This window comes from Ovis canadensis, chromosome 1 (genome assembly GCF_042477335.2).
Source record: "Ovis canadensis isolate MfBH-ARS-UI-01 breed Bighorn chromosome 1, ARS-UI_OviCan_v2, whole genome shotgun sequence".
Lineage (NCBI taxonomy): Eukaryota > Metazoa > Chordata > Mammalia > Artiodactyla > Bovidae > Ovis > Ovis canadensis.
Window position 1 is genome coordinate 107456977 of NC_091245.1, and position 18792 is coordinate 107475768.

An 18792-nucleotide genomic window follows, 5' to 3' on the forward strand; every position below is an offset into this window, starting at 1 on the left:
ATTGGGGTTGGAAGAGAGAGAAGGAACAGTTGGAGGAGGAGGAGGGAGCCATGTCACCATCGCAGGAGAAGGTGGGAGTCAGTTCCTCAGCACCTGCTGAGAGTCAGAGGATGAAGCCTTAGTAACTTTGGAAGCCAGAGCTGGGGACAAAGGAGGCTGGAGGAGGGGGAGTGAAGGTGATGGTCATGGATTCTGCAGCAAAGGAAGGGATGGTGATGAGGAGGGTGGAGGCCAGCTGGTTCCCTCCCCCTTGTGAACTGTGCACCTATGCTGCTGAAACATCAGACTCTCTCACACTGCCTTTCAAAGGCGAAGCTGGACTCAGGCGACTTACCCAGCCCCTTCCCAGTGAGCCAGAGACAGGTTTTATTTCCTAAAACATTTTAATAAAATTAACCAATAAATATTCTACACTGTATGGGCTACAGGGACAGAGTGGAAGACAGAGGGCCGGTCTTTCCTACTTAGGCCCTTGGGTCCCCTTGCAGAAAAGGAGAGAGAGGGTGCTATGGGCTGGTTTGGGGCTAGGACTAGGGCGGGGGTGGGGGGAGTGATCCTGGAATCGGTGATCTGGGTTCCATCCATCGTGTTGATATATGGGAGGAGAGGAGGGGTCAATAAAAGGAGAGCCCCTGCAGAAGGCAACCCAGAACCCCCAGAAGTGACTGGGGTGAGGGGAGAGCTAGCCTAGATGAAGGGGTGGGGCAGGAGGCAGGGAGCATGGGCCGGTGGCGGCTCTGGGGGTGCAGCCGCTTACTCTCGGACATAGACCCTGGTGCACACGATGTCATCCGCCGTCATGGTCTGAAGGGAGAGAAGTCATTGTTAGCGTGGGAGGCCCCTGGTTCCTGTGCTTGGGAGCAGGAAGGTTGCGTGGAAATACTCTGCTTGGCCTCCAGGTCCAAACCTACTTCTTGGCTCAGGACAGTTCACAAAATGCCTGGGCATCATGTGATGGAGGACAATAGAGGCCCAGGGTCCATTCTACATCTCCCTCCCCAAGCCAGGAAGATCCCCCCCCCCCCGCCCGCCCCAGAGATCTGCTGCGGCCTTTCAGAGCAAGCCCTTTGCTCCACGTGGAAGGGACACCCTTTTGCATTTGCACAAGGGTACTACCTGGGACACAGACAACCTAGTTCTGCCCCAGCAGCTCCATCAGGAGACAGAGAGACCAGCCACCGTTGTTCTTAAATTTCCTGTACTGTGGAATGTCCTGGAAAATCTCTGAAGGTAGCACTGGGCTTGCTCTGTCTGAGCTTGAAGAAAAGCAGGAAAAAGCCTTACCAGGATCAGCTCTCCATCGTTGGTCAGTTCTCTGGTCCAGGAGGTCTTGGGACCCTCTCCCTTCAACAGCCTCTGCTCGCAGACCATTTTGTTCTCACTCTCCCATTTCACCAGGCTCTGTGCGAGAGAGCGGCCAGGTGAGTTGGGCCCACAGCCGGGACAAGGCTGTGAGAGGGACAGAGGAAGCGCCACCTTTCTACCCACCAACACTACCTAGGGACTCTCCCCACTGGAAATGGAGGAGAGACTCGAGGGAAAGATGGGAAAAGATCCACTGGCAAGGGATCCCACGACCCTGGGGACCCCATCCCTGCACGCACCTTACAGGGCCTCCCGTCCACAGTCTGCTCTTCAAACTCCTCTCCGACCTTGAAGTTGATCTCTGTGGTACGCACGGTGGTGGAGGTTTTGATGTAGAAAGTGTCCCCCTCCTGTTTGATCTCCACTGCTGGCTTGGATGCTGCAGCCACGGCGATCTTTCTCAGCATCACATTCACCCCTGCAGGGAGGGGAGAGGATGGACGGTCCAGGTACCTGCCTCACACCCTCCCCAAGAGACAGCAGGAGCAAGCTGAATCGTGAGTCGACTGGGAAGAGAGGGAGGCTTCCTGGGTGTCCGAAAAGCGCCTTGAAGGGAGGGCAGGTGGTGCAGCCCTGATGGCTGGTGGGCTCAGCAAGGAGGGGCAGAGAGGCAGTGCCCTCCCTTGGGATTTCTGCTTCTAGCTTCCACCTGGATGAATCAGCAGCCCTGGATTGGGATCCCCAAGTCTCAGCTTTGCAGTCAGTTCTCCCCAGTCCCTTCAGCCTGCTACAGCTCCCTTTGGCTCCATTCACCTCACTTTAGGTCCTTTGTCCACCTTGCTTGAGACCATCTGCTGGGGTGGGCTCATCAGAATCACTGTGTCCACACTCCGACTCATCTGCAGGGCAGACCCTCCTCAGCCAGCCCTCACTACTCATGTCCTGAAGTAGGGGCCACTTCCCTCTGTGCCTACTCACCTCCCCTGTCTGGTGGCCTTGATTTGCTGAGTCTCTGTCCCTCCAGAATGAGAAGGAACAGGGATTCTCAACAGGGGAGGGGGTGTGGCAGCTGTGTCCCCCTACAGAATGGTCTGTAGCCTGGGGAAACCACAGGCTGTGAAATAAGATCCATTAGGCCATGATTTCCACCTGGCTCACCCTCCCTTCAGGCTGGGTGACCCTGGGCTAATGGCTTAACCTCTCTAAGGCTTAGATTTCTCAGTTGTAAAATGGAGACAACAGCTTATTCAAGAGCCCATCAAATAGGACAATGTGTGTTTAGGCTGGAGCACACACAGTGCCAGGCACATCTGTAAGTTTTCAAAGGAAATGGCAACCCACTCTAGTGTTCTTGCCTGGAGAATCCTAGGGACAGAGGAGCCTGTTGGGTGCTGTCTATGGGGTCACACAGAGTCAGACATGACTGACGTGACTTAGCAGCAGCAGCAGCAGCAGCTACTCTTATTGTTGTTGTTTTTACTGATTAAAGGATGGCAAAGAAAAAGCCAGAGTTGGGGCTCAAAGTTCCATGCATCAGACTCCTTCCTGTTCACCTGCCCTCCTGGAAGACATCTACGTCCCTCTCCCCTCAAGGGACAGAAAGGGACACTCCCCTCCCCTCCCGTGATGTACCCCGACTCCAGGATCACCCACCCTACTTCAGGGCCCAGATCTTCTCATTCAGCTGAGCCCCTGTGCCTGTCCCCCTGTCCTTTCCCAGACTGGACCCCTTCTCTCCTCTCCCTACTTATTTAAAAGGAATGGGGTAGCCGGAGACAGCAGCCCTCTGCCAGGAAGTCAAGCAGGCCGGGAGGCACCTCTAGCTGGGGCCTAGGTCCAAGCCCTGCACCGCTTCACCTGGCCTGGCCACCAACCCTGAACTGGAGCAGAACCATTCCTGGAAACAATGGGTAAGGATGAGGGACCAAACTGGGCGGGGCCAGGTGAGTGGCCTGGGATTCCCCTGATGCGGGCCAGACCCCTGCTCTCCTCCAGACTTGGATTCCTAGAGAAACAAATCCCTTTTCCCCTTGGTACCAGCACAGACCCACTCTCCTGCAGGCAGAAGGGAGTAGGAGGAAGGCCTGTCCCTCAGGAGCCCAGGGGCCCACTTCTTGGTTGCTGATCTCTTGGGACCAGGGAGCAATGACTGAGGTTCCTAAGACAAATTGATCTGGTGAAAGAGACACATCCTGCTCCAACTCCTTGAACAAACAGACTGCTTCACTCTCTGGTGCTACCTGGGAAGTCCATCCTGCTATCTAGCAATTAGCTTTCCCGTTACAGAAACAGGAGCTGCGAGCTATGTGCTATGCATGTATGCTAAGTCGCTTCAGTCATGTCCAACTCTTTGTGACCCTATGGATCATATAACCCGCAGGCTCCTCTGTCCACAAGATTCTCTAGGCAAGAACACTGGAGTGGGTTGCCATGCCCTCCTCCAGGGATCCTCCCAACCCAGGGATCGAACCTGCATCTCTTACACCTCTTGCATTGGCAGTCAGGTTCTCCACCACTAGTGCCACCTGGGAAGCTATGTGCCCTGACCATCATATTGGATGGGACGAAGAAGTGGAGTCAGTTAGAAGTGAAAGTCGCTCAGTCGTGTCAGACTCTCTGTGACCCCATGGACTATACAGTCCATGGAATTCTCCAGGCCAGAATACTAGAGTGGGTAGCCTTTCCCTTCTCCAGGGGATCTTCCCAACCCAGGGATCAAACCCAGGTCTCCTGCATCGCAGGATTCTTTCCCAGCTGAGCCACAAGGGAAGCCCAAGAATACTGAAGTGGGTAGCCTATCCCTTCTCCAGAGGATCTTCCTGACCCAGGAATTGAACCAGGGTCTCCTGCATTGCAGGCAGATTCTTTACCAGCTGAGCCACAAGGGAAGGGACGGGTATCCTCCAAATACCTGAGCATCCCTCCCCAGGAGAGAGACCCTTGAATAGGACAAAGAGGAGTGAGAAGGGACTGAGGTTCCTGCGGAAGCAAGGCTAGGTTCAGAGGGGACACCCCTCCTGTGGCCTCTGGGGCCTGTGGTGCTGGGGCCAGGCTCAGCTGACCTTGGCTGATTCAGGACTGTGTTTGTCTAATGGGTCTGTTTTCAATCTGTCCCCTCAGCAAGCCCTGAGGAGGGCACGTGGCTCTGAGAGACCCCACAGGGAGTACAAACAGACTGAAGACAGACAGCAGGGTTGGGCTTGGGATCTAATCCTCCAGCCGGGGCCTGGGGGTGCTCAGTCCACTGCTTTGTTCACTAGGGAGAGGGGCCAGCATCCAGAGACGATGGGGGAGGGAATGGCATCCAGGCTTTCCGAAGGGAAAACTTTTCTCCTTTCATTTCAACAAGGGTAGAGCAAGAAAGGTTGACAGGACTCCGAGAAATATGTGGTCAGATTGCAAGAAGAACTAACAGTGAGGAAGGGTGGAGAAATCCTCGCTTTCCTCACAGCATTCCAGACCTTTCCTCATTCCTAACTCATTTCTACAGCTCCCTGCCCCATGCAGGGTGCCCTCTGCCCAGTCCAGCCAGAGTCTGTTCGGGCCAGAAATGGAGGGCTCCAGGGTTTCCAGGTGGCTTCTGAGTCGCTGAATTCTTGACTCATCTCCGTCTTTCTTCAAAACCCTCTCCCCAGCGAGTCCAGGCTTTCTCTGCCCCCCACTCCCCCCTCCACACAAACCCCAGACACTGGAGGGCACATAGGAGTTGGGACAGGCAGTCTGGGTAGATTCAACTTCTTCCACCTTGAACCAGCTGGGCTGCAGCCCGGCTCTCCAGGGAGGGAGGGAGGGAGGGAGAGGAGAACTCGGATTTTCCGAAAAGGAGGGGGTGGCTGGGGTTTCACACGAAGCCATTTGTTGAAATCTAAGAAAGTGATAATTATCCAGAGCGATTTTAGGACTCTAGTTGCTCGCTGTAGGAAAATATTTGTCTCACAGATGAAGGGTGGGGGGAGCACAGTGGAAAAGTTCTGAAAGGGGAAGAAAAGGGAATCTGGGGGCCCTGCTGTGACGGATCACCTAGTAGGCAGAACCCAAGGCAAAGAGGTAAGGAATCTGCCCCCGGAGATTGGGTTACCTGCAGGGGGCAAAGGGGAAGGAGGCAGGAATGCCTCCTGGGGGTTCGGTTGGGTAGAGACCCAGGCACTCAGCCTGGACGCAGTGTGTGCAGCTTCTGAACAGCGGAGAACCCCCTTGCCTCACCCCAAGAGATACCGACCTCGTGCTTCTGGTTTCTACTTGATTCAGAGGCTGAGTCACCGTAGCAGCTGGCACCGGTGGGCGTCCCGCCGGAGAAAGAAGGATTTAGGTATTCCGTCCGGCCCAGCGCCCCAGGACCCAGGCGTCTGGCCCCTATTCTTGGGGATGTAGGCGCCCAGCTTCCCACGCCCTGGTTCCAGCTTCCCTTTCTTTCTCATACCCACCTCCGATGCCTCGGCACCCCCTCTCCTCTCTCTGGCGATCAAAAATCTCCTTACCCAGCACTTTGAGCAAATCCTCGAAGTTCTCCGATCGGATGATTTTCCAGTTACCAGAGAAGTTGGGCATGGTGGCGGCGCTAGTGGCGGGCCCCTTAGATCTTTCCACTGGAGCACTGGACGCTGAGACTTTTACTCAAAAGAGATGTCTCCGCCGCCTTGCGGGACTCAGGAAACGGCGAACGTCCGAGGACAACACTAAGGCCGGCCTGAGCTCCTGTGCGGACAGCTTTTATACCCTTCGCGGACCCGCCCTTGCCCAAAAAACGAGGTGGCCCCGCCTCCCGTCCCGCCCGCCTCCCCACCTGTGGGGGCCTTGCGCCTGGTCCCTTCATTACCGTCCCACCCCCACCCCCACTACGGCCTCTGGATCTAGACCCATGGGCTGGTCCAAAATTCGCCGAGGGGGCCCGAGATTGCTGGCTCCCGTGCCAGTGGGTGGACGAGGAGGCGGATGGGGGGCGAGCCCTAGGATTGGGCTCTCCACCGAGAAGAGAGGGCGCCGGGTCCGGGGCACAGAGGCTAGGGTCTCACGTCTGCAGTGCGAGGCGCAGGGTCGCATCTCGCCTGTTCCCCATCCGTCCCCAACCTGACACTGTGCACTCTGCTTCTTGGCGCCGGACACCCGGCGACACCACCAGCTGGTGAACCACTCCTCGCGAGTCGGAGCTGGGGCGGCCGAGCTCCGCTCCGCTGAAGCTGGATCCAGGGTGACCGCTCCGAACTCGAGAGAGGCTGGGGAGTCCTGGGGTTCAGGGACCAGGCACCTAAGTGAGGCAACGGCACCCCCTGCTGGAACAACTCGAAGACACTGGGAGGGGGTTCACCCCCGCCCGCCGCCCGAGACTCCCCACCCGGGTCTCGGGCTCCAGCAGTGCCTGGTGGGCTGAAAGTTGGCGCAGGGAGACTCATTCCTTTTAAAGAACTAGGCGGGCGTCGAAGGGTTAAACAGGAGCCTTGAGCGCGAGCCTGCGGAGGGCAGAGGTCACAGCCAATCACTTGACACGAGCTCTTTATTAAGACGCTTTCTCTGTCGCTCTGCTCCCCAGACCCCCGAGGGGATCGCAGTACGTGGCAGGGAGGGGAGGCGGGGACAGGCGCTGAGCCCCCGGCGCGCCGAGCTGCCACCTCCGGGTGAGGGGGCGGGGGAGCGGGGGCTGGGTGCCCCGGGAAGGGGAGGAGCAGGGTCTCAGGTGTCACCGTTCTGAGCCGTAAAACGGCGGAAGGAGCGGCCGCCCCTCGGCGAGCGGCTTTGAAGTGGGAGATCAAAGGAGGGGGGTAGGGCACGGCTCCACGCGGAGACCCAAGTGGGAGTGGGCGACACAAGAGGGAGAGGGCCGGGAGACAAACAGAAATGGAAGTCAGGCAGGGAGCTTCGGAGACAGGCCAGGAGGCCGTAGACCGCCGACCGCAGAGGAGCGGGGTCGGGCGTGGGGAATACGGCACTCCTGAGCGAGCTGAACCCGGGGGCCTGTTCCGAGTTGAGGGAAGCTGCGGCCCCGCTGCCCTCGGCGGGTCGGTGCACGTGGTCCCGATGCCCTTAACGCACCCCCAGCCCCGCCACCCTCCCGGAGCTGTCCTTCCAGCTTCTTCCGAGGCGGGGAGAAAAATCCCCACATCTGGTCCCAGCCCTGGCCCCACCCTGCCAGCGTGGCCAAGGGTGGAGCAGAGGACCAGCTCTGCGAAATTCTGGGCCCTTTCCTTTAGAGCTCTGGAACAGTCTAGGAAGTTAGGGGCCTTAGTTGGGGAGGACCCCCGTGGAGGAGAGCCAGCGGAAAGGGGCTGGAGGATTTACCAAAGGCTGGAGAACATTCTGGAGGTCCAGCCTCTGTGCTGTAAAGAGGAAAACCTCTGAATAATGGGTGTGTAGGGGAGAAGGAAACGGCAACCCACTCCAGTGTTCTTGCCTGGAGAATCCCAGGGACGGGGGAGCCTGGTGGGCTGCCGTCTATGGGGTCGCACAGAGTCAGACACGACTGAAGCGACTCAGCGGTAGCAGCAGCAGCAGGGGAAGATGATGCCGCTAGGGTGACTCTGGCGCAGGAAGGATGGAGATTAGACTGTAGAGAAGGCTTTTTGACGCCCCCCACACCCCTCAAAAACCAATGTCAATTCTGAAATAGGAGCTGGAGGCTTCAGCCTGGTTTTAGGGTTCCAGGTTTTGTGTAGGAGACTTTAATTGTGGGGAGCTGGGTGGGGGCTGGCCTGGTCTTCTGCAAGTGAGGGGGCAGCGGGCTCTGGGAAGATGGGTAGACAAAAGCAGAGATGGTGGAGGGAAGGGGTGGTCCCTGGGGGGTGCTTGAGGCACTGCTCCTCCCCCATCATTCGTCTGCAGCTTCGCTGTAGGTAAAGGGAGGGGGATTAGGTTTTGACAGTGAAATCAGGCTCCCAGCCAAGGGGATGAGGAGAGACTGGGGGAGGGAACAGGGCAGAAACCAGACTCCTGCTGCCTCTCCTGCCCCCTCACTGCCCCCTGCCTCTTACATCCAGGTCACCTGTCCCTCTCCCCTCCAGCCTACTTGAGCCCCCAGCCAGAAGAGTCCAGTCTCCTCCTCAGTAGGCATCTCTCCTACTGCAGAAAAGAAGGGCCAGGGCTGACCCTCTCCTCCGCAAGCTTGTGACCAAGGATGTAGAAACCTCACCCAAAAGATGGTCAGCAGGATGAGGGGGGCCTGGACCTACAGGAGCACAGAGGAGGGATGTGGTCTGGCTGAGGGAACTAGATGGGTTGGAGGTGGGGGTTCCCTGGGGTGGAGGCAGGCCAGCCTGGGCCCACTCCCCTCCCTCCACTTCCTCACTCCCCCCACCCCACCCCACCCCACCCCCACCCCCACCCCCACCGGCCAGGCAGCCAGAATTACCAAAGAGACAGAAGTAAGACAAAGGGAAGTTGGGCTGGGAGGAGAATTTTTTCCAGATGTGAGTGTTTGTGGTTTGGCAGCTCTGGGCCTGAGCTCCAGCCCCTGCACCCCAACCCTGGCTGAGAGAGTTTGGGCAGAGGGTCCAGAGCATGGTGCTGAACAGCCAGGCTGGAGGTTTCAGCCTCCAGCAGCCCTGTTACCATAAGAGCATGGAGGCACACGTGTAAGGGGTACTTAGGAAAAAATGCAGGGGAAGGGCGTTGAGGGGCATGAGATTGGGGAGTAGTGGGATGAGAGGCCTGGGGGACTGGGAAAGGGGGCTAACAGAGGAGGCTGGGGGAACCTAGGGGCAAGGGGTAGTGGCTAGAGCCCTGGAACCAGGTGATGGGGAGGAGCTTAGCCAGCATCAGTCACTCAGTCACAAACAACTGGCTTTAATTTCCCGCTGGGATCCATAAGGAGAAGGAATTTCCTAGTGTCGCTGGCCTTTTAATTATTACCAAATCTGCTGCAGATCTGCCTGGGGCAATGCGTTCCCCTTTCTAGGAGCCTGGGTCATACCTCTCTTGGGGCTCCCCCAGGAATTTGGAGACTCAAGTTGGGGGGTGCCAGATTGGTGAGAAAAGGTGGGGGAGCAGAGGCAGGATAGGGGTGAGGAAGAAACAGACAAGCTAGAGTTAGGAAAGAAATATTCTGGAGCTTTGCTCCCATTGCAGTGTGGCTATGTGGAAAATGGCTGGTTTGGCAGAAGGAATGCAGATGGGCAGGCTCCTGAATGGTTGCAAGAGTATGGGTGTGAGTGGATGTAGATGTATGCATGACTGAGGGGTCTGGGGGCTTGGGAAGAGGAGGCTGCCCCACCTCTCTCCATCATTCCCTTGAGGCTGAGTGGGGGAGGAGTGATGGCAAGAATGGGAGTGTTGTGAACCCCTCACCCTCACCCCCAACGGGGACGGGGAGATTCTCCAGCCAAATGCAGCACTTGTAGAAGGGCCTCACCCTGCGCAGTGTTATTGCATCTGCTGGATCAGAGAGTTTGTTGGCGGAGAGTCATGTAGAAATTAAACCCAGGTGGGGCTGGACACCTAGGTCTCTGCCATAAGAGGGTAGGGGCGGCAAAGGAAGCAGGAATTCCATAGAGGGTGCTGGGCCTTCCCCTGGGCAGGACAGCTGTATCTCCTGGCCTCCCTGAGCCCTCAGGATTCCGGGCAGCACCGAGCAGAGACTTAAGCATCCTGCCTCCAGGGCTGCTCTAATCCTCAACATTGAAGGAAATGTTCCATTCGTGTGTCTCCCTGGGCTTAAGGACCCAGCCTTTTTCGAATCGGTTAAGGCCCGGCTCTGATCCTCCCCAAATGAAATCGCCATTGCAACGGGATAGATACAAGACCGAAAAAGAGCTTCCAGCAAGCTAAAGTGCAAGCTGGGAGTCAGAGAGTGGCAAGGAGGCAACTCATTCCCAGGAACATCTGGGCGCAGGAGAGAGATCCTGGGAACTAGGGAAGGTGTGCTCAGAGAATCTGAGTGATGGGGGCAGGAGCAGCCAGACTCAAAGGAAGGGTATGACAGCGAGCACTCCGGAGCCAGCCCTGGGGCCCTGGCAAAGGGGGAGGCAGGTGGGGTCAGAAGCACAGAATGTGAGGAGGGGGCTGCCTGTGACAGGAGGGATCACAGTGAGACCAGGGGAATCTGCAGGCACCCGGGCAGCCAGGCGGCTCCTCTGTTGTTTTTGGCTCTGCTACCTGGTTCCCAGCTCCATCTGCCAACGCTCTCCTCAGGGCTGGGCTGGGTGCAGTGAGCCGGGCAGGCTGAGCAGTGGAGGGGGAAGGAGGAGCTGGGGGGTGCACTGGCGGACGTGTCCGGAGATCGAATCTCTGTCCCCTGAGAGAGGCCCCTGGCTCTGTTCGCCTCTTCAGGGGCAGGCGCAGAGGTGTGGGCAGTCATCGAAGAGCCTGGAGAACCCCTGCACGAGGCCTGGGCTCTTTGTTCTTCTGTTCCTCTACCCTGCCTCCACCACCCAGACTGTGCTTCTGGCCGGTCTGGGGTAGCTCAATCCCTTCCCCCACGTAGGCCCCTGCTCCATTTTCTCTCCTCCTGACCCCCCTTCCTCTAGAGCCTCCTTGCTTCTCAGAGAACCTCCAGGCTGAGGTGGGGATTCAGTGTGGCCGGGATTGTTGGTGGCAGCTGCCAACATCTGAAGCCACATGGCCCTGGGCCTGACTCTGGCCAGCCGTGGCCCCTTCCCCTCTCCGGAAGGAATCCCCCCAGGGCAGCACTGCTGGATGAAGAAGCCAGTCAGCCCTGTGACCTGCTGTTAAACTCCTGGCTTTTATGATGCAGTGACTAGGGCCAGACCCCTCTGCCATTTCCACTCTCGGCACTGGCCCCTTAACCCCTGGAAGCCCAAGGCAGGAGGGAGAAGGCTGTAGCTATGATAAACCCAGAGTGGACCTTGGGTTTGCATGGTACCTGGGGACAGTGGCTAACCTTGGAAAAGATGAACAGCCTGCGGTCCAGCCCAAGACTTTTTCTGGGGAGTTCAAGCCCCCTCCCAGATATCTCTTCTCCCACTCTCTGGGGATGAGAAATGGAAGAAGAACCAAGGCTCCACAGAACCCCTCTGTCCATTGAGACGATCTGGAGTTTTTGGAGGAAGAAAGAAGTCGATAGGGCTGCAGGCTGATTCAGGGCTACATTCCTTCTCTGGCCTGAACTGCGGAAGGTGGGCACTGGGCCAGATAATCAGACTCTGAGATTGAAGAGGAAAGAAGTAGGGAGTGGTGGGGGAGAAGGGTGAGATCCCAGAGAAGAGACTGAGGGGGCCCTAGGCCTAGGCTTTGAGGTTCTGTATGGAGATAGAAAGAGAGTATTGGACCCACTGTCCCTGGGGCACAGGGTAAGTGAGACTGATGGATCAGATTCAGGAACATCGGCCAGCTTGGGGGGAACACCTCTTCAAAGCTCCTTAGCGCTCCCATTTCCCTCCTTCTCTAACCCCCCAAATGCAGCTACTTTCTCCAGATAAGACCTGATAGTTTGGCCCCCAGCCGGGCTCCTATGGAAGCTGGTTGTGCTAATGGCTCCAGGGAGGAGGCTGGAACCCCATGAGCTGGGTAATAAGGACCAGCTTCCTCAACCCCAGGTCCCTACTTGCTGCAGACCAGGCCCAGGACAGTGGGCCAGACTCCCCAGAGACAAAATCAGAGCTGCAGGGGGATTTGAGCAGAGTAAGGGTGGGCCCCAGGAGCCCAGATTCCTAGTCCCTGCCCCCATCCTCCCATCTTGAGTAGGGAGGGAATTAAGAAGGGATACAAGAGTTCAGAGTCTGGCCCCTTCACCAGGCTAGGGCCTTGTCCTTCCAGTGACCCCACCAACCTACCCCTCCTTAAATTAGGGCTGGAGACACCGGCGGGTAGGGGAGGCCCCAGACTGACCTAGCCCTAATGGCTTTCCCTGGGCAGCATGAACAAAATGGGAAAAAGATGTGTGAGGTGGGAAGCTCTGATTTCCTTTCCCCTGCGGGCGCCAGCTCTGGAAAATGTTAGCTGTCAAAGAGAGACTGTATAGTCAGTCCCCCTGGCCTCCCTCAACCCAGTACCCCTTCACCCCTCCCCATCCACCAGCACCCCCCTCCCACTGCCTGCCCAGATTCCCAGGGGGCACCGGGCTGGCTAGTGCCTGTGAATTTCAGTTCATTAGGCTGAGGACACACACTGTCTGGACAAAGCCCCCATCTCTCCCTGCCTGTGTCTTTTCCACCAACCTGGGAAAGACATCCAGACGGGAACTTTGGCACTTGGGGATCCTCAGGAACATGTCCCTGGGGGGTCAAAAGAGCCAGCAGATCCTGGATTTCACAATTGCCAACCTCCTCGCCACGGTCTCACGCCTCTTGATTCCCAGCGCTCTGGGACTGTTGGCTACACATTTCCAGGTTTCCAGATGATCTGGATTTCCTGTTAGCCTTCCAGCTGAGCTTGCAGCAGCTGGCATAGAGAGGGTGCCATCCTGAGTGGAGGACACACAGGGTGTGCCTTTCTCCCTGCCTGGGGACAGTGTGGTCTCCATGGGCCAAGTCTCCTCTGATGAGCTCCCAGACCCCCTGGTACCAGGTTCCTGGGAGTCCCAGGGAATTGATTCCAAAGCTGGGAGGAGGCAGTTCCTGCCTTGGAGTGGAGAGTGGGCATGGGGGTGGCTTCTAACCTAGCAGGAAGGCAACAGAACACTCTACCCAGGCTTCTTTGATCCGACCCCAGATCCACCCTCCCACCCTTCAGGAAAGCTTCCCAGATCCACCCACTCTGCCAGCCTAGCCCAACATCCCAGGCCCAGCCTGAGGTCTCAAGCTGCCAAGGTTGGATTATCTGCCTCTGACTTCCCGTTGGTCCTGGGTGTGGGCTCCATCTCCCTCCTCAGCTCCCAGGGCAGGGGCAGTCTGTCTTCTTCCTCCTTTGGTTGTGGTTTGGATCCATCTCACAGAGTCTTTCCAAAGAAAGGACTGAGTAGGATTCCGCAAGATAGAAGGGAGTGAAGGACCTGGCCTTTCGGTGAAGCTGCCTCTGGTCTGGGGATGCCAGACAGTTTAGGTTCCTGGTGCTGCAATGGGACAGGAGGGTCAGGGTCACGGGCGAGGGCCCAACCCTCAGTGCCCAGGTCTGGGAGAAGAGTGGCTCTGAACCCACCACTGCGCCAGAACTTCCTATACGCTGCCTGGGGTCTGATCCCAAAGCTCTTAAACACTTCAGAATGGAATCTGGTTAAGCCTGGGAGAGGATTAAGATGTGCTTGTCTTTCCATGCCAAATTCTTAAAAATATCTTCTTTCTCTGCCTCTCCCTCCACCCCCACATCTCTCAAAATCCTATGCATTATATACACTCTTTCAAAGAAAAGCACAGAGTTGATGGCATCCCTAAATAAGGCTAGGAGCCTCACACATTAAAGAAAAAAACAAAACCAGCAAAGTCAGCACAGTGAAGCGGTAGGAGGGCAGAGAGCAGAGCGGGAAAAAAACCTGTGCAGCAATTCCAAGAGACCAGGGGCAGGGGTGGCAAGGGCTCACCAGGACCCCTCCCTGAGCTCAGCAGCACTGCTAGATGTCACTTACCCATTCAGTCATTGCCTGGAGGAGATGGTGCAACCCTGACTGTCCACCCAGAAACGGTGGCAAACCTCCACCCCTGACCACACACGGGTCCCCTGCTGGTGAGGGTGCATGTACGTCCTGAGCTATCTGGTGGGCTAGTATGAACAGGAACTTGGGTGAGAGTTGAAAGGCCAAAGATCCCAGTCTTGGCTTGAACGTCTGTTCAGCATCAACCGCACAAGAGATCATCTGGGTGTGCAAAGTTAATCAGTTTCAGATAAGGCTACTTACCACCTCCTTGGCCTCAACCCCTGTCATCTCTTGCGTAGATTACAGCAAGAACCTCCGCTTTGGTTTTCTGTTCCCAGTCTCTTCCAGTCTCAGCACCCAGGGGGAGTCCCTTAAATCCTGAGTCAGTTCACACCATTGATCAAAACCCTGCACTGGGGCCCGTTTCATGCAGATAGTAAGTCCCAGTTCTTACAATGGCCTACAAGGGTCTATATTATGGGCCTATATCTCCCCCTGTTCACTGACCCCCCCCCAGCCCCTACCCACTTCCCCTTGGCTTCCCCTGTTCCAGCCATGCTGCTGCCTAAATATATCAAGCATTACTCCTGCCTTTGCACTGATCTCTTTCTCTGGAATATTCTTCCCCCAGATACTTACCTGACTTGCTCCTTTACTTCTTTCAGGTCTGCTCAAATGTCACTTCCTCAAAAATGCCTCCTCTAAACAAACCATCTAAAATCTTATGTACACATATCTGCCTTATCCCCTTGCTTTTCTTCATATCACTCATCATCCCCACTACAAGGGAGGTCTGTGCAGACTTCACTGGCCCACAGCAGCACCTGGGTTGTGCTCAGTAAATATTTCTTGAACAAATGGATGAAAAGTGAATGACTTCGGCCAAAATCAATGACGGCTAAGGCTGAAAAAAATGTCTGTCTTTCATTAGTACACTTGCTCTTGATTTAATCATTTATTTAACTGTCCTTGAAGACTGAAAGCAAGAGGAGAAGGGGACGACAGAGGATGAGATGGTTGGATGGCATCACCGACTCAGTGGACATGAGTTTGGGTAAACTGTGGGAGTTGGCCTGGCGTGCTGTGGTCCATGGGATTGCAAAGAGTCGGACAAGACTGAGCGACTGAACTGAACTGATAGGTGCATGAAAGAGGTACTCTGATAAAAATCAGGTCTGAAAATGAGAGGGATACAGCCGTGGCGGAGGCCACGCCCACTGGCTGGGAGAGTTCAGAACTTTCCATGATGCCTCAGCTGCCCTCTTAGAAATCACAACCCAGCTCATTAAGGCTCACACCGTGTGTTTATTGCATCTTCAACTCCTTGTTTGCAGCATCTGTCCACCTCAGATCCCTGAGGATCTAGCTCAAGCTCCCCATCCTCCTGTTTCTAGTCCTGGGGCATTCCCTGGTGGTCCAGTGGTTAAGACTCCGGGCTCCCACTGCAGGGCACATGGGTTCCATCCCTAATCAGGGAACTCAGATCCCCACACACTGTGCACAACCCCCCAACTTTCCCCTCAACTATATATGTATGTGTGTGTGTGTGTGTGTGTGTGTGTGTGTGTGTGTGTGTGTGAAATCCTGTGGCCCCTGGGGGCTTCCAGCACCTACTCAACAGGTCAGCCTCTCAGGTCCTTGACTCCACAGACTCCATCAACCTCGTCTCCATCTAGGTTTACGCACTTGCCTTGGGGACCACACACTGTTAGCTGTGAGCATTTAAACTCACTTTTCTGTTTGGGTTGCTGAATGATGCTAGAAAAAAATGTGACGAGCAGTTTGCAGGGGCCCTGCAAACTCACTTTCTGCCCTCAATCAGGAACTCTGCTGCTGCTCAGAGGCCCTTCCTTGTGTTCTCAGTCAGCTCACTCTCCTGTCTTCTTAGCGGCTGCTCCACATCATCTTTATTCTAAGTTTCTGTCCCTTGGCTTCCCTCTCATACTCAGCCGACCATTCTGCCTCCAATTTAATGAGCAAGCAAGGTCGCCAGGTCCTAATCACTTTATTCCACCATCCTCCCAAAACAGCTCCAAGAATTACCTTGCAGTCAAGTGGTTAGGACTCTGCGCTCTTAACACCAAGGGCCTGGGTTCAATCCCTGCTTAGGGAACTAGGACTGCACAAGCTGCCACGTGGCCAAAAAGCACCCCCCAAAACAAAACAAAACCAACCATCTCCATCTGCCTTCTGCCTTACCGTTTCCTCTTTCCCTTCTGACCCAGCAGACGAGGGATCCTGATTGCTGGCCAAGGCTAAGCTTGGCATCCCTCCCCTCTACTCTTTCAGGATCCACCGTAGCTTAATTCACCTGCCCTTTCGCGAGCCAAGTTATGCTCTGCTGGCTTTGTGTATTGGCGCCTTCAGGCCTCACACTCCCACAGCAACCCTCATCTGCTTCTCCTCAGAGCCGAGAAAGAACAGCCCACAGCCTCTCCTTCCTCGCCTCGTTTATTCTCCAGCCCGCCTTGGCTGAGCTGCTGCTGCCCTCCTCAGACATTGCTCAGATGAAGGGCACTGAATTGCTGCAAAATAGACCCTTTTGTTTGCTCTCAGTGGACTGGCTGTCCATGCTGTTAATGCTACCTCCTCCGTCCTGGGAGGAGTCTCCTTAGCTGTCCTCTCACCTGATGGTCCTCTCTCAGACCTCTCTTCCTCCAGCAGCCTCTAAGGACAGGTACTTCCTGAGACTCCGATTTTGACCTGCTCTTTATATACCTTTCCAATCCAAGGCTTTTATCTCACTGTTATACTCTTATCTCTCAGGTCTTAGTTCCCAGCCCCAGATCTCATTTACTCTGCTAAACTCCAGTCTGGTACATCCAGCTGTTGGCTGGACATCTACACTTGGGTATCTTCAAGAAGCTCAAAGTCAACCCAATCAATACCAAGCCATCTTCCTCAAAAACCTGCTCTCCTGCCTGCCATACACTCTGTCTTGATTAACACTGCTGTCTATTCACTGTAGTTCAGAAATATCAAGGCAACCTTGCTCTGATCTCTAAATCTTATTGACTCTACCCCCTCAGTGATGCTCATATGCACCTTCCCGCTTCATTAATTCAGGACTACATCATTGCTCATCAGATTACTCAAACAGAACTCATGTCCTGGCCCTACTCAATCCTGCTTCCATTTGGCTGCCAGCACTGTCTTCCTAAAACCGAAATCTGATCACATCACTCCCCTATTTTAAATTCTTCAGTGATTCTAGACAGTGCTTGCCACAGGGCATTGATATTAATTTACTGGTTTCTCTGCTTCAGGTTACTGTAAGCAACTGGGGGGACATGCCATTTCTGTGTGCCTAGCACAATGCCTGGCACATAGCAAGTGTTTAATAATAAACATATGAGTGGCAGGATTCCAACCTCATCAGATGCTGCCTGGCTGTGTTACCAACGGAGTCGGAGAGTGGTTAAGAGCTGAGGCTCCAGACACAGACCTGGCAGGTCTGTGTGCCAGCACTGCCAACTTCCAGCCATTTAGCCTAGGGAAGACTTCTTACTTTTTGTCAGCCTCAGTTTCCTCAACTGTTCCATTGGAATACTACCATCTCCCTTACAGAGAATAGGACCACGTTCCTGAAGACTCAGCACAGTACCTGACACAGAGAAGCACTCAACAAATGGCTGCCATTATTATTATTGATGATAGCAACCATTAGCTAGGCTTCAAAGATAGGAGAGAAGGCCAGGATTTTAACGCTAGGACCACTGAGGCTCCTGAGAAGCAAACTGATTTACCAGCACAAGTTGAGTAAGTAGCAAAATCAAAACTGATGCCTGGTATCTACATAGCAACAAAATGCTGTTCTGCTATCAACTGTTTGGTGGACTTGCCCTAAGTTACAGGGTAAATGAAAGTGCATTGTGAACAATACACAGAGTGTAATGCAGGATATTCATAAATGCACTTGCACACATGGGAATCTGTCTCTAAACTTGGACTTGGGCTAATGTGCCTCGGGGCAAGTTCATAATTACAGCACTGTTCATCTTTCCTGCTGTCAGCTGTAATCATCATTGAACTGGGAATCAAATGATTCCTTGTTAGAGTCTTGATTCAATCAGTGTTGGGTTTTTTTTGGCTGTACCATGCGGCTTGTGGGATCTTAGTTCCCTGACCCGGGATTGAACCTGGGCCCTCTACAGTGAGACTATGGAGTCCTAACCACTGGATTCCCAAGGAATTCCCTCAATCAGTGGCTTTTAAGGGTACAGAGAATGGCAGCAATATGACCTGAAATTTCCAAATACACTTCCCCTTCCAAGAATCATTTCACTATATGAAATTTCAGAAGATCAGTATGTTTGGCAGGATATACTTCTCACATTCTTTTGCCCTTTATCATTCTCACCTGCAGAAGGGGGTTCAGCATTAGAAAATATCAAGACATGGAAACAGTATTATCGGAAGAACATTTGTTTTTTTGTGCATATGCTCTAAAGGGCCTCAAACTTAAGGCAAACCAGGACTTGCTGACTGGTATTTAGGTAGAAATCTGCAATGGGGCTTATCTGTCATCAACTGGATGAAGCCTGCAAACAAAGGGGCAGAGAAAGAAGGGGATTAAAGTACAGGGATCCCCAGGCTCCCTGAAGGGTGAACTGGGCTCTGACCAGGAAGTATCATATGAGAAAAGAGCAAGAAAATGGTTGCAAGGTCCTCTGGTCTCCAGATTCTTTTTGGTGAGCAAAAGTGAGACTTAGCCCTTCCCAATGCTGGACTGAGGGTGTCTGAGTTGGGGGGTGAAGTAGAGCATAAAAGCCAACTGCAGCTAGAGATTATCATATTAAGTCAGTCAGAGAAAGACAAATACCATACGATATCACCTATATGTGGAATCTAGAGTATGATGCAAATGAACTTATCTGTGAAACAAACAGACTCACAGAGGACAGACGTGTGGCTGCCAAGGAGGGAGGCGGGGAGGGATGGGTCGGGAGTGCGGGGTTAGCAGCTGTAAACCATTAGATGCAGAGTGAACAAGGTCCTACTGTGGAGCATAGGGAACTACATTCAACATCGTA

General features: G+C 54.7%; 1 protein-coding gene across 1 annotated transcript; it reads right to left on the reverse strand.

Annotated features, from left to right (window-relative positions):
• Window positions 1-364: 364 nt before the first annotated feature.
• CRABP2 (cellular retinoic acid binding protein 2) lies at window positions 365-6516 on the reverse strand. Its single transcript, XM_069576885.1, has 4 exons — window positions 5784-6516; window positions 1605-1783; window positions 1285-1401; window positions 365-804 (listed from the first exon to the last, which is right to left on the reverse strand). The coding sequence occupies exons 1-4, from the start codon at window positions 5851-5853 to the stop codon at window positions 754-756; spliced, it is 417 nt and encodes a 138-aa protein (XP_069432986.1). The 5' UTR covers window positions 5854-6516; the 3' UTR covers window positions 365-753.
• Window positions 6517-18792: the final 12276 nt, after the last annotated feature.

Coding starts and splice junctions, on each gene's coding strand:
- CRABP2 (XM_069576885.1), bottom strand. CDS start 5,853: ATGCCCAACTTCTCTGGTAACTGGAAAATCATCCGATCGGAGAACTTC. Junction 1,784..5,783: donor GGATTTGCTCAAAGTGCTGG/GTAAGGAGATTT, acceptor CCCTCCCTGCAG/GGGTGAATGTGATGCTGAGA. Junction 1,402..1,604: donor TGGACGGGAGGCCCTGTAAG/GTGCGTGCAGGG, acceptor TCTCTCGCACAG/AGCCTGGTGAAATGGGAGAG.